At 47.2% G+C, this 14,879-nt stretch overlaps 1 protein-coding gene across 1 annotated transcript; it reads left to right on the forward strand.

Annotated features, from left to right (window-relative positions):
* Positions 1-1,913: 1,913 nt before the first annotated feature.
* Positions 1,914-14,519, forward strand: bax (BCL2 associated X, apoptosis regulator). Its single transcript, XM_033013034.1, has 6 exons — positions 1,914-2,086; positions 5,675-5,723; positions 8,030-8,197; positions 9,127-9,262; positions 12,111-12,215; positions 13,992-14,519. The coding sequence occupies exons 1-6, from the start codon at positions 1,960-1,962 to the stop codon at positions 14,085-14,087; spliced, it is 681 nt and encodes a 226-aa protein (XP_032868925.1). The 5' UTR covers positions 1,914-1,959; the 3' UTR covers positions 14,088-14,519.
* The last annotated feature ends 360 nt before the right edge of the window (positions 14,520-14,879 follow it).

Consider the following 14,879-nt stretch of genomic DNA (forward strand, 5'->3'; position numbering starts at 1 on the left):
AGTTTTTACGGACATTTTCAATCTCTCACTTCTGAGGTCTGAGGTCCCCACCTGCTTTAAAAGGGCATCAATTATACCGGTGCCCAAGAAGAGTAAGGTGACATGCCTCAATGACTATCGACCAGTGGCACTAACGCCGGTGGTGATGAAGTGCTTTGAGAGGTTGATCATGGAGCAAATCAACTCCTACATCGACAAAAACCTGGACCCACTGCAGTTCGCGTACCGCCACAACAGATCAACGGTGGATGCGATCTCGCTGGCCCTCCACTCCGCACTGGACCACTTGGACAACAAAAACTCATATGTCAGGCTGTTATTCATTGATTACAGCTCGGCATTTAACACAATCATCCCCTCCAAACTGGTTACCAAACTCGCAGAACTGGGTCTCTGCGCATCCCTCTGCAACTGGATCCTCGACTTCCTCGTCCACAGACCACAGTCTGTTCGTATTGGTGGAAATGTGTCAGCCTCAATAACAATCAGCACGGGAGCACCTCAAGGCTGCGTGCTCAGCCCCCTGCTGTACTCACTCTATACCCATGACTGCGTAGCGAACCACAGTGCGAACTCCATCATCAAGTTCGCTGACGACACCACTATTGTGGGGCGTATCACTGATGGGGATGAGTCAGAGTACAGAAGAGAGATCGAGCAACTGTCCATATGGTGCCAGCGCAATAACCTGGCCCTCAACACCAGCAAAACCAAGGAACTGATTGTGGACTTTGGAAGGAGTAGGAGGGGGACCCACAGCCCCATTTATATCAACGGGTCGATGGTTGAAAGGGTCAAGAGCTTCAAATTCCTGGGCGTGCACATCTCTGAAGATCTTTCCTGGTCCGAGAACACTAATGCAATCATCAAAAAAGCACATCAGCGCCTCTACTTCCTGAGAAGATTACGGAGAGTCGGATTGTCAAGGAAGACTCTCTCTAACTTCTACAGGTGCACAGTCGAGAGCATGCTGACCGGTTGCATCGTGGCTTGGTTCGGCAATTTGAGCGCCCTGGAAAGGAAAAGACTACAAAAAGTAGTAAACACTGCCCAGTCCATCATCGGCTCTGACCTTCCTTCCATCGAGGGGATCTATCGCAGTCGCTGCCTCAAAAAGGCTGGCAGTATCATGAAAGACCCACACCATCCTGGCCACACACTCATCTCCCTGCTACCTTCAGGTAGAAGGTACAGGAGCCTGAAGACTGCAACAACCAGGTTCAGGAATAGTTACTTCCCCTCAGCCATCAGGCTATTAAACCTGGCTCGGACAAAACTCTGATTATTACCAACCACTTTCTGTTATTTGCACTATCAGTTTATTTATTCATGTGTGTATATATTTATATCATGGTATATGGACACATTTATCTGTTTTGTAGTAAATGCCTACTATTTTCTGTGTGCTTAAGCAAAGCAAGAATTTCATTGTCCTATACAGGGACACATGACAATAAACTAACTTGAACTTGAACTCCTTCTCCTGCCTGTGGGGGGCGCTGCCGGTCACTTCTGCCCAACCACCCCTCCCCCCTCCCCCCTCCCCCCTCCCCCCTCCTTATTATAATATTGAAATGAGGGTGGGGACGCACTCATGCATATTAACGTTACGTGGTGGCGTAACGAGATGACGTAAAGGCGTGATGACAGGCGGGGAGGGTCCGCGCAGACGCACTGTGGCCCGGCGGGGAGGGTCCGCGCAGGCGCACTGTGGCCCGACGGGGAGGGGAAGTCCGCGCAGACGCACTGTGGCCCGGCGGGGAGGGTCCGCGCAGGCGCACTGTGGCCCGGCGGGGAGGGGAAGTCCGCGCAGACGCACTGTGGCCCGACGGGCGGGGCGGGGAGGGTCCGCGCAGGCGCACTGTGGCCCGGCGGGGTGGGGAGGGACGGCGCAGGCGCACTGTGCCGGTGAGGGAGGGCGGGGCGAGCGGGCGGCAGAGTTCGAGCTCGGGGCGCGCTATGGCCGAGGCGGACGCGGCGATGATGGGCGCCGGCGATGCCCAGGCCCAGACCCAGAGGCAGGCGCAGGCCCAGAGGCAGGGCGGCCCGACTGCGCCCGGGCGGGGGACATCGGCGAGGTCCATGGGTGAGGAGCGAGCCGAAGGTGCCGGGTGGCCGGCCTGTGGAGGAGATCTGGGGCGGGGGGAGGAATGGAGGGATAGAGAGAGGTAGAGCGAGGGAGGGAGAACAGGCCCTGTTTCCGAATGGGGGTCGGGGGGGGGTGTGAGGCTGTGGGGAGGGGGGTGAAGCTGTGGGGTGGAGGTGGGCGTGATGAAGCTGTGGAGGTGGGGGGGGGTGATGAAGGTGAGGGGGGTGAAGCTGTGGGGTGGAGGTGGGGGGGTGATGAAGGTGGGGGGGGTGAAGCTGTGGGGTGGAGATGGGGGGGGTGATGAGGTGGGGGTGGAGGGGGGGGGGGGTGAAGCGGGTGGAGGGGAGGTGGGGGGGGGGGTGATGAAGGTGGGGGGGGGTGAAGCTGTGGGGTGGAGGTGAGGATGATGAACATGGGGTGGGGGTGAAGCTGTGGTTGGGATGAGGGACGGTTGTGTTGCGGGGCGGAGGAGATACCAGTGTGTGGGCAGGATAGGGGTGGGTGGGTGATGGCATTGTATTCTGGGGGTGGGAATGGACGGGGCAATCTATGGCCCTGGGATGGAAGGAAGGGGGCTCGACTGAGGCTGGTGTGGAGGGATGAGGTTGGCCCTGGGCAGAATGGAAAATGAGAGAGTAATCTCTTGGTCGAGTGGCAACCGAAGGGATGGGTGGGGGCTGATTGAGAAAGAGTGCTGCCCCATTCATTTTGGTGAATGTTGACCTCGTTTTACACTTTAAGATGGGGCTTGGTTGATGTGGTGAAGACTTTCGGTTTTGACTATTAGCTTTGCCTGCCCTGTTGTATGTGTGGCAATAATTGGAAGAAAGCCTACATTCCTGGCTCTGGAGATTCAGAGGTGGAGACAGTGTCCCTTTAGCTGGTGGGGAGGCTCTCTCCTCTTGCCATGGGGCTGCCATGAAAATAGATCATTTTGTCCTGGCTGCTTAATCAAAATGGAGGAGGAATGAGACTGGCATTGTTCTAGGGGCTGGGTAGTACTTTGGAGTGATGCAGCAGGAGTTGTGGTCAGTGAGGAATAATACTCTGCACCCCTCCTTCCCTCCCCTCCCAAGGCTGGGCAATTTTTGACCCAGAAAAGGGCCCACTGTAGTTCACAAGGAGCTGCTTCTCACTTCCTGTGCGTTACAGTTTTAGTTGGTTGGTTTTGCGTTAGGTGTGAGTGTGCGTCAGTTTTCTCTTGAAGGCTGCTTGCACAGAAAATCTATAATTTTTAGATGACAAATGTTTTTACTGTGTCTGAGCAGCTGAAACTGGTTGACCTTTCCAGCTGTGTTTACCGGGAGATACAGCACAATTATTGTCGTGGTTTCTGCGAAATATCCCTAAATCGGCTGCTTTATAACGATTGCAGTTTGTATCTGGTCCTTGTCTTGTGGGAGTTCACTGTTTGTGTTCATGTCTGGAAATCCAGTTGTTATCAACAAGGTGTTCGTCCTAACTGACGTTGCTCGGCGATCATTTCACTGAGCAGAGATCAGCCTGTTGCGAGCTCTTCCTGTTGTTGGATTGAGTGAACTGAAATTTTTTTTGCCGTATAATTAACATAGGAAAAGTACAGTGTTTTACGAGCAAGTTCATGTTATAGGAGCAGAAATAAGCCCATCCAGTCTACCCCACCATTCAATCACACTTCAGTTTCGCTGACTGGATAGCACGTACCAAAAAAGCTTTTCACTGTACCTCGGTACACATGAAAAGTAATAAACAAAACTAAAAGCCCACGGTTTTGTTTTGTGTGTAGTTTAATCTGACTTCTATTTCAGATCACTGCTCAAATATTCCTAGTGGACTTGTTATCTCACTAAGTACTTCCTAGAAGTGCTTGTGGACTAATAGGTATTGCAGCAACAATACAAGCTAACTGCATCCCATAATCTCACCTCTGCAATTTATCTCAACAATGTCTTATCTTAATATAAGGCCTTGAACAAAGTCTAATGATGTGACACATCAGCAGAGCAGTATTTATTTTAAAAGAAGACAAGCTGAAGCTGGAGGCATTAGATAGACACAAAATGTTGGAGACCCTTCAGGGTGACCCTGAAGAAGGATCTCAACCCAAAGTGTCATCCTTTCCTTCTATCCACAAATGCTGCCTGTCCTCCTGAGGTAACATATCTGGAGAGAAGAAATGGGTGATGTTTCGAGTCAGGAAGCTTCTTCAGACTTGAGGCATTAGGTCGGACTAGCAAGAGCCTTTCGAATATCAATACAGAATGCCGGGGTAACTCTCTGGAGAAAAGAATAATCCTGAAGGGTTCCGACCAGAGACGTTGTCTGTTTCTTTTCTCCAGAGATGCTACTTGACCCGATGAGTTATTCCAGCATTTTGTGTCTATCTTGGGTATAAACCAGCATCTGCAGTTTCTTCTTGGGCATGAGAGCTTTTCGAAGATGTGTTTGGAGGAATATCTTGAATGGTGAGAGGTGTAGGGGAGGGAGTCAGTAGGTTTGCGACTCGCACAGCCGAAGGCACGTCTGCTGATGATGCAGTGTACAAAGAAGGGTGCAGTTAAGGTCAGAAGAAACTGATACAGTCATGTTTTCATTTCTCACCATTCTTTAAGATGTTCATGTTTCAATAGGCTGCATCTACCTCAACACTCTTGACAGACACAAAATGCTGGAGTAACTCGACCTGAAATGTCACCTATTCCTTTTCTCCAGAGATACTGCCTGACCCACATAGTTACTCCAGCTTTTTGTGTCTGTGTTCGGTTTAAACCAGCATCTGCAGTTCTTTCCTGTACATTTTGTCTGCTCAACCCTCTTTTCGTTCCCTTCCTATTTCTTATCATCCCTCTCAGATGCCTATTCAAGCAAAAGGGGTCACCCTGAAGAAGGGTCTCAACCCAAAACGTCACCCATTCCTTCTCCAGAGATGCTGCCAGTCCAGCTGAGTTACTCCAGCAATTTGTGTCTACCTTCCATTTAAACCAGCATCAGCAGCTCTTTCCTACTCATGGCTTGTAATGGTAATCAGTCTATAGTTGATTGGTCTAGAAGAGGTGTAAATAGGATTTGAATAAGAACAGGAGAGGGAAATGGAAACACGTAGAAGCAAGGAACTGCACATGCTTGTTTACAAAAAGAGAAACAAAGTGTTGGAGTATCTCAGCGGGTCAGGCAGCATCCCTGGGGAACATGGGTAGGTGATGTTTCGGGTTGAGACCATTCCTGTCTAAAGAACGGTCCAGATCGGAAACTTCATCTATCCATGTTCTCCAGCAATGATGCCTGACCCGCTGAGTTACTCTAGCACTTTTTTTTAAAGAGTGAAATGTAAGCTGCTTTCCTCTGTCTTAAAGAAAATTTCACTTTTTGGTTTCATTCTGTAAATAGCATAGTCTGTTTTGTACCTGCCTAACTGAATGTTTCAAGTTGTGGAACATAATTTCTGGTTCAATTACTTTTTAGTTAAATTTCTGATATCCTTGCTGAAGGTGAAAGTTGTGCTGTGCTCCAACGTATCATCGTATTATATCCCACAGCCAGACTTCTACATTTAGGGCTAATCGTATTCAAACCGTGCCACCTAACTTAGTTTCTTTTTCTTTTTAGACCAAGTCAGTCAGCAGATCATGCATACAGGGGAAACACTTTTACGAGGGTAGGTACCAGATTATTTTTTTATTACTTATTCTCATCAGTCAATGCAAGGCCAGGATTACTGACATTAGACTTTGAAGATACAGCACGCAATCAGGCCCTTTGGCCCACCGGGTCCGCTCCGACCAGCGGTCCCCATTCACGACCTCTATCCTGCACACTGGAGACAATTTAGAATTTTACCAAAGCCAGTTAACCTACGAACTTCAACGTTTTTGGAGTGTGGGAGCACCTGGAGAAAACTCGGGCAGTCATTGGAAGAGCGTACAAGCTCCGTACAGGCAACACCCGTAGTCAGGATCGAACCCATGTCTCTAGCGCTCTAAGGCAGCAACTCTACCGCTGCACCATTCTGCCGCCCTTTTAAAATGTTGGGTGATGTTTCAAATCAAGACCCTTCTTTGTGCTCAGAGGAACTGCTCAACCAGAGAGGTAGTGTGGTGGGAATTCAACAAAGGTTGTCTCTCCGAGACTTGGACCAAACAGGAGATTAGTGGGCAAAATTAGGGCACATGGTATTGGGGGTAGAGTGCTGACATGTATATGGAATTGGTTGGCAGACAAGAAACAAAGAGTAGGGATTAACGGGTCCATTTCAGAATTGCAGGCAGTGGCTAGTGGGGTACTGCAAGGTTTGGTGCTGGGACCGCAGCTACTTACAATATACATTCATGATTTAGATTAAAGAATTAACAGTAACATTAGCAAATTTGCAGATGACACAAAGCTGGGTGGCAGTGTGAACTGTGAAGAGGATGCTATGAGGATGCAGGGTGACTTGGACAGATTGGGTGAGTGGGCAAGTGCAGTTTAATGTGGTTAAATGTGAGGTTATCCACTTTGGTGGCAAGAACAGGAAAACAGATTATTATCTGAATGCTGTCAGGTTTGGAAAAGGGGAAGTACAACAAGACCTGGGTGTCCTTGTACATCAGTCACTGAAAGTAAGCATGCAGTTAAGGCAGGCAGTGAAGAAAGCTAATGGCTTGCTGGCCTTCATAACAAGAGGAGTTGAGTACAGGAGCAAAGAGGTCCTTCTGCAGTTGTACAGGGCCCTGGTGAGACCACACCTGGAGTATTGTGTGCAGTTTTGGTCTCCCAATTTGAGGAAGGACATTCGTGCTATTGGAGCGCAGCAAAGGTTCACGAGGTTAATTCCCGGGATGGCGGGACTATCATATGATGAAAGAATGGAGCGACTGGGCATGTATTCGCTGGAATTTAGAAGGTTGAGAGGGGATATTATTGAAACATATAAGATTATTAAGGGATTGGACATGCTAGATGTAGGAAACATGTTCTCGTTGCTGGGGGTGTCCAGAACCAGGGGCTACAGTTTAAGAATAAGGAGTAGGCCATTTAGAACTGAGATGAGGACAAACTTTTTCACCCAGAGTTGTGAATTTGTGGAATTCTCTGCCTCAGAAGTGGAGGCCGATTCACTGGATTAATTCAAAAGATAGTTAGATAGAGCTCTTAAGGCTAACGGAATCAAGGGATATGGGGAGAAGGCAGGAACGGGGTACTGATTGTGGATGATCAGCCATGATCACATTGAATGGCGGTGCTGGCTCGAAGAGCCGAATGGCCTACTCTTGCACCTGTTGTCTATGTATCTATGTTTGAACCAGTTCGGCCAGCTTTTTTTCCTTAAGGTCATAAGTGAAAGGAGCAGAATTAGGCCAATCGGCCTATCAAGTCTACTCTGCCATTCAATCATGACTGATCTATCTTTCCCTCCTAACCCCATTCTCCTGCCTTATATGGCAAATACTTTCACAGATTGACCATCCTCTGACTAAAGAAATTCCTCCTCATCTCCTTCCTAAAGGAACATCCTTTAATTCTGAGCCAATGCCCTCTTGTCCTAAACCCTCCCACTAGTGGAAACATCCTCTCCACATACACTTTATCCAAGTCACAATTCGGTAAGTTTCAATGAGGGATAAGTAAGTTTCAGCGAGGTATAAGCACTACTATAAGTGCGAGAACCCTGGGAAATCTGCCATCAACTGCAGTTAAAGTTGTCTGATTTGTTGGTTAGAATGGTGGAAGGCTAGGTGGATTCATGAACATCATTAGAACAATACAAAAAATGCTGCAAGCACCAGCTGCATTTGTCAGAACGTGTGGCCTCTTCAGCATAGAGGAACCATCTGTTAAATCAATGAGAGGTAATCCACAATGCATGAGTGCACAAAGAGAGGGGCAAGTGGGTGGGTGTCGATGGTAAAATGGGTGAGGTGGGTCCTTCAGTTAATTTTTTTTCATGATTCTGAGAAAGTAATAGGAATTTTTAAATTTCAGATTTATCTTAGATCGAGCAAATAGAGGTGCAGAGGGCTGTGAGGTGCATTTAACTGTGGCCGAGCTTGGTGTTCGAGAGGATGATCTTCAAAACCCTGAATTGAAGAAACTTGCCGTGTGCCTGAGGCAGATTGGGGACGAGCTCGACGGCAACGTAGAATTGCAGAGGTGAGGAGCGCTCCAGCGCATTGCTGCTCAATAACTGATGCCCAAAGGTTGGGTCCTCGGTTCTGTTATTTCTGGATGCTTTGTCTCTCAGAAGGGTCAGTTAGTTTGGATTTTTCCCGCACTCTCATCACGTTTGGCCCATATTCCTCAAAACCTGTCCTATCCATGTACCTGTCTAACTGTATCTTATACTTGCTTCAACTACCTCCTCCGGCAGCTTGTTCCATACACCCACCACCATTTGTGTAAAAAATGTTACATCTCAGGTTCCTATTAAATCATTTCCCCCTTGCCTTAAACCTATGTCCTCTAGTTCTTGATTCCCCTACTCTGGGCAGGAGACTATGTGCATTTACCTGATCTATTCCTCTCATGATTGTGTACACCTTTATAAGATCACCCCTCATCTTCCTGCGCTCCAAGGAATAGGGTCCTAGCCTGTAGCTCAGGTCCTCGAGTCCTGGAAACATCCTCATAAATCTTCTTTGTGCCCTTTCCAGCTTGACAACATCTTTCCTATACCAGGGTACCTAGAACTGAACATAGAAAATATAGAAACATAGAAAATAGGTGCAGGAGGTAGCCATTCGGCCCTTCAGCACTGCCATAATACTCTGTCACAATACCCTAAATGAACACAATACTCTAAACATGTCCTCACCAAAGTCTTAAATAACTGCAACATGACCTCCCAACTTCAATAGTCTGACTGACAAAGGCCAATGTGCCGAAAGTCTTTTTGACCACCCTATCTGCCTGCAACGCCAGTTTCAAGGAATCAAAAACAAGTTTTGACTAAAGGATCTGCAAGTGGACAGTAAGGTACCATTATTGCAGGGGGTGGATATGATGTAATTTTCAGACTGGTCGTTGCATGTATAATGGTGAAACAAGTAAACAAAGTAATTTGCACTTCCTCCTGCACACAGGATGATCGACAGCATTAGCACCCAGTGTCCAAAGGAGACGTTCATCAAAGTGGCCAAGGAGCAGTTTGCTGATGGAGTCATCAACTGGGGGAGAGTGGTGACCCTCTTTTACTTTGCCTGCCGACTTGTTGTGAAGGTACGTCTAGTCTCTGTGGGTCATGCGGGCGGGGGGCCTAATCGAAGGCGGGGAAGAAGGTTTTTTTAAATCTGTTAGTGCATGCTTTCAAGTTCTCGTATATTCCAAAGATCCTATAGCGAGCAAGAGAGTCCACTCCTGCTAAATCCAATGGGCTGACGTGTGGTATGCAATGGAGCGGAACGTGGGTAATTTCTTCAGCCATTTCAGTAACCTGACCCGACTTTGGTTATCCCTCTCGCAGTGTAATAAACGTTGCGGGGGAACAGTTTGTGTTAATAAATTATAATTCTGATAATGAGAAGATTTTTTCCCAAAGAACTATTATTTTTACGAGGATGTTTCCGAAACCGGCTTCCGTCTCCGCACTAGTATCTTTGCACCACTGTGGGATCTTTGGTGCGGAGACGGAAGCCGGTTACGGAAATGGGGGCGAAAATTACCCATGAATCTGCCCATGACCGTACTACATCTTTTTCGTCGAGTGGACCATCTTGCTCCGCTATAGGATCTTTGGTATCTTCTACATAACGGGGAGGGGAGATGGGAAAATTATGTGGGTATGAGTCATCCTTGATTATGTTGGCAGCTTTCCTGAGCAGTGGGTGGAGCAATGGAAGCCAAACTTTTACTTTGTTTCTTTGCTTTTTCTCTCCCCAATTCTCATCTCCTGCAGTCAGACCTGCAGCGATTAACCAGCCTCTCTCAGCCGGTAGCAGAACAATCACCCTGTCATTCAATCTCTCACTCGCCACACTACCACAAATGTTCCTTTCCATTTCCTTCACCTTCCCCAATCTTTACATTCAACGTTCATTTGATATCTGATTGTTCTCATCGACCTGAGATGTTATCTCTGCTTCTCTCACCACGGATGCTGCCCAAACCGCTTGACTATTTCCAGCGCTTCATATGATTATTATTGTGGAGATTCTGCTGCAGAACTGCAGGCACATTTTTAAGTTTGAACTGCAAATTTTGTTGATCTTCTGCTCTGCTGTCTGATAATCCAACTCTTGCTTTCCTGGGATCTAAATCAACACTTAATTAGTGTCCTAAGTCCCTTTCATCAGGTTGGCGTAGCATTGTGGTCTCTGAACATCATTCCTAGCAGTTTGATCACCTGTCCCTCCTCTTGTCCCACTGATCATTCGGTATGTCAATCATTGCCACGTTCTGTCTTCTCTGCCAACTACAATGTGGTGAATCTATGGAATACTTTGCCACAGAAGGCTGTGTAGGCCAAGTCAGTGGATATATTTAAGGCAGAGATAGATAGATCCTTGATTCGTAAGGGTGTCAGACATTATGGTTAGATGCTGGGCTGTGGAGTAGGTCGGTGCAATTTTGGTGCTGCTGTAGTCAGTAAAAAAGTCCCGACTCCGACTTCAACATAAATTTCAGAGACTACGTAAATCGGATAAAATCCCACTTTTTAAACATACCGTGTAATGCTTTTATAATTTTTATTTAATTAAATGGAGTTTTAATTTTGTCATAGTTCTATATTCATTTTTTTTTCCTTTTAGCATAATGAATTATGTTTTTTATTCAAGAAGAAACAATTTTTAAAAAGCCTCAATAGCATAGCTACAATGTAGTTCTTGTGAAATGCCATCTTGTGTAACGTCATCATCGCAGATTTAGAATTGTTACACCTACGGGTCAGAGTCGGATACACAAGAAATGTCGGAGTCGGGTGTTTTGGGTATCGACTCCACAGCCCTGGTTAGATGGCAGGAGAATGGGGTTAGGAGGGAGAGATAGATCAGCAATGATTGAATGGTGGAGAAGACTGATGGGCCGAATGGCCTCATTCTGCTCTTATCACGTATGATCATGCACAATTTACCTGATTTTGGGTGGCAGTCAGATTGCCCAGAGTTTCTGTAGCTAAAAACAAAGGTGGCCAGAAAATGTAAAATGCCCAAATGGTTTTTGGTGAGCTGTTTCGATCCTGGATCAATGCCGGAGAGATGACTGGGTCTGTAGGCCGGAGAGATGACGGGCCACGAATAAATCTTCTGATCAGTCTTCTAATACAACAACACACAAAATGGCCACAGGAGTCGGTCTCAGGCCCCTCAAGCCTATCCTACCCTTCAGTATGAATATGGTTCAGATCTTGAGTCCTCTTCAACACCTGTTCCACAACTGAATCTCCCCTTCCCATTCCCACACTGACCTTCCTGCCTGGGCCTCCTCCAGTGTCAGTGTGAGGCCACATGCAAATTGGAGGAACAGCACCTCATATTTTGCTTGGATAGTTTATACCTCAACGGTATGAACATAACTTCAGGAACCCCTTGCTTTCTATATTTAGAAAGCTATATTGCAGCTATATTTAGTGTCTTTGTGTCTATCTTTGGTATAAACCACCATGTGCAATTTAGTTTTATTACTTCTGAATTCCTCAAACTTTTCTTTAAAAAAATATATATATGTCCGCATCATTCTTACATACCTCTGTCTCCAAACACCCTCTAAATAAATCCCATCGTCCCATTTTAAATGGCAGCTCCCCTTTTGAAGAGTCTCCCACCAGTGAACAATTCTCAACATCCCTGATATGTCCCCTCAAGATTTTTTTTAAAGGATATCCATTCATTCTCTGCTCCGACAAGTTTGTATCTGGCTCACCAGATATGAACTTGTTGTTTTTAAAAAATTCACACCCCAATTTGCTGCACTGATGTACTTCTAACTGTTTTGCTCCCGTCACAGTATAAAGTTTAGCCTTTGCATAGTGCAGATTTTCCAACATCTGTAGTTCCTTCTTAAACAAACCTTTGCATGTCCATGTCCCTTTTAAAGAATGTGTGGCTGATCAATAATTTATCATTTTTAGGCTCTATGCCAGAAGATCCCAGAGATGATCCAAACTATAATCAGTTGGACTATGGAATACATCCAGGAGAATATTCTACGTTGGATTCGAGACCTTGGGGGTTGGGTGAGTGTTCTGCTGGTTTTCAGTAACAATGCAAGCTATGCTTGGAGTCCTCTGGGTGGAGCAGTGCCTGTGAGGTAGAGGCAGTCTTTCCCTGCTTCCAGTCCCTGCCCCCTGCAATCAATCATTCCGACATCATTCCCCATGGAGTGTGACTCGGCCTGGGAGCTGAGCTGTGGTCTAGGAGAGAGGGGCTGAGTGTGGTCTAGGAGAGGGGCCGAGCCCCTCTCTCAACATTTTACTCTCTCAACATTTCCACCAGATACTGTCACTCACCTACGCACGAGGGTGATTTGCAATAAATTATTCCAACAACTTCTGCTTCTTTGACGTGTGGGAGGAAATCAGAGCACCCTGAAGAAACCCACAAAACCACAGGCATGCAAACTACACAGCCTCTCCCATGGTCAGGATAAAACCTGGTTTACTAGAGGCTACTCTTCTGCTCATAAACTGTTCCCTCTGTTTTCCTGGTACAAGTGTTGGGCCTCACTACATCCAAGCCCAGTGTTTCACGCCAATCTTTGAGCCACACGTTCAATGGTTTAGCCCGTGGCTCAGTAAGGACCATGCTGTAAACGTCAAGCTAGAACAGTGGCACAGCCGCTAGAGCCGCTGCCTCAACGCCGGAGACAAACGCAGGGTGACGCCTGTTTGGTCGTGAATAGTCGCCCAAAGAGTCGTACCTTTTTCTGGTCGTCGCTAGCTTTTCAACACTTTGAAAGTTTTCGGCAAGCTTCTGCGACTATGATAGGTGCCGGCAAGTCGTCGAAAAAAACGCGTAAGTGGGACAGGCCCTTGGTCTCCAGTGTTATAAGTAAATGCTGGAGTCTGCTTGGAATAAATGAGCTCGTCAAACTGCTCCAGGAAAGCCTTATCCATATTCATGTTCATAGAAACATAGAAAATAGGTGCAGGAGGAGGCCATTCGGCCCTTCGAGCCAGCACAGCCATTCATTGTGATCATGGCTGATCGTCCCCAATCAATAACCCGTGCCTGCCTTCTCCCCATATCCCTTTATTCCACTAGCCCCTAGAGATCAATCTAACTCTCTCTTAAATCCATCCAGTGATTTGGCCTCCGCTGCCCTCTGTGGCAGGGAATTCCACAAACTCACAACTCTCTGGGTGAAAAAGTTTTTTCTCACCTCAGCCTTAAATGGCCTCCCCTTTATTCTAAGACTGGCCCCTGGTTCTGGACTTGCCCAACATTGGGAACATTTTTCCTGCATCAAGCTTGTCCAGTCCTTTTATAATTTTATATGTTTCTACAAGATCCCACCCTCATCCTTCTAAACTTCAGTGAATAGAAGCCTAGTCTTTTCAATCTTTCCTCATATGACAGTCCCGCCATCCCAGGGATCAATCTCGTGAACCTACGCTGCACTGCCTCAATCACAAGGATGTCCTTCCTCAAATTAGGAGACCAAAACTTCATAACCGATAGGAGCAGAATTAGGCCATTCGGCCCATCAAGTATACTATGCCATTCAATCGTGACTGATCTATCTCTCCCTCCCAACCCGATTCTCTCCATAACTTCTGACCCCAAGTTATATCTGCCTTGTGGTGAGCTGGTAATCATTTACCAGCATTGAATTGGCTGTACCAGGTCTCGGGAAGGTGAGTATTTGGACTGATTGTAGCTGCAGATTGTTCGAAGCAATTTGGGTAGAAAGCTTCCACAGTCTGCCGTGCCTGGAGTATCTTGCTTGAGAATGTGCACATTGCAATGTAATTGTAGATGGTTCAATCCAGCGCCTTGTTGTTCTTCCACAGGAGGCCCTGCTGGGCACCCCAACCTGGCAAACCGTTGCCATCTTCTGCCTGGGAGTCTTCACCACACTAGCGATCGTGAAATGGAAGTCCTCCTAAAGCAGCGCGCGGAGCCCGGGGGAGTGGCGGAGGCAGGTGTGCCGCCAGCGCGGGTGACCGCTGCTCAAGGGTGACTTCAAACTGGCACAGACCGTTGGCGAGGATGTGTGTGGCAGACTGCAGCAGCGATTTGGGTTTGTTTCTTGTCACCACTTGGGGGGGGGGAAATGCCCCTCACTTGCCTTTGTTGTTTCTGGAAACCCTCTGATGAGGCTCAATGCTGTTCCTCCAAGGACCAACCCACTGTGGAGCCAGCAGTGTTTTAGTGCAGAGTTGCGGGTGTGTCAGTATTTTGACTATCTGTACTGCACTTGCTTTAGCTGTGGTGGGTGGGTTGATTAAGGGGCAGGGGGGTGGTTGAGTGCAATTGTTAGCAGAATGTGTTGTTTTACAGCTAGCAGCTCGCCAACATCCTGCAGCCACTTGTCATTTTTTAAAAATATATGGCCTCTATTCAGAGACCTCTGTGGTAAAGTCACAAGTGGAGTGGCATCTGACTTGTGAGTGCACAGGAGCTGATTGTACTCTCAACATTGACTAGCAATAATTTGTTCATAAGGTGTGTAGAGATGGACCGTGTTCCAGATTTGCCCCCACAGGACATTTCATAGCAATGAGTTCAACCCGTCATTGCCTGTTGAACACTTTGGGCAGTGTTGGTCTGTTGTAGACACACCTTGTGGAAAACAAGGAAGTCGTTTATAAAATGGAGGTGGTGTTTAAAGGCGATGCCTTCTGGCAGGAAGTGAGAGCTGGACTAGATGAGAGCCTTGAGGGATGAAGTGTTATGCA

This window comes from Amblyraja radiata, chromosome 38, assembly GCF_010909765.2.
Source record: "Amblyraja radiata isolate CabotCenter1 chromosome 38, sAmbRad1.1.pri, whole genome shotgun sequence".
Classification (NCBI taxonomy): domain Eukaryota; kingdom Metazoa; phylum Chordata; class Chondrichthyes; order Rajiformes; family Rajidae; genus Amblyraja; species Amblyraja radiata.

Bases quoted from the DNA above. Each gene is read 5' to 3' on its own strand.
- bax (XM_033013034.1), top strand. From the start codon at position 1,960: ATGGCCGAGGCGGACGCGGCGATGATGGGCGCCGGCGATGCCCAGGCC. The intron at 2,087-5,674 runs GTGAGGAGCGAG...TTTTCTTTTTAG, and splicing joins GACATCGGCGAGGTCCATGG to ACCAAGTCAGTCAGCAGATC. The intron at 5,724-8,029 runs GTAGGTACCAGA...TTTAAATTTCAG, and splicing joins GGGGAAACACTTTTACGAGG to ATTTATCTTAGATCGAGCAA.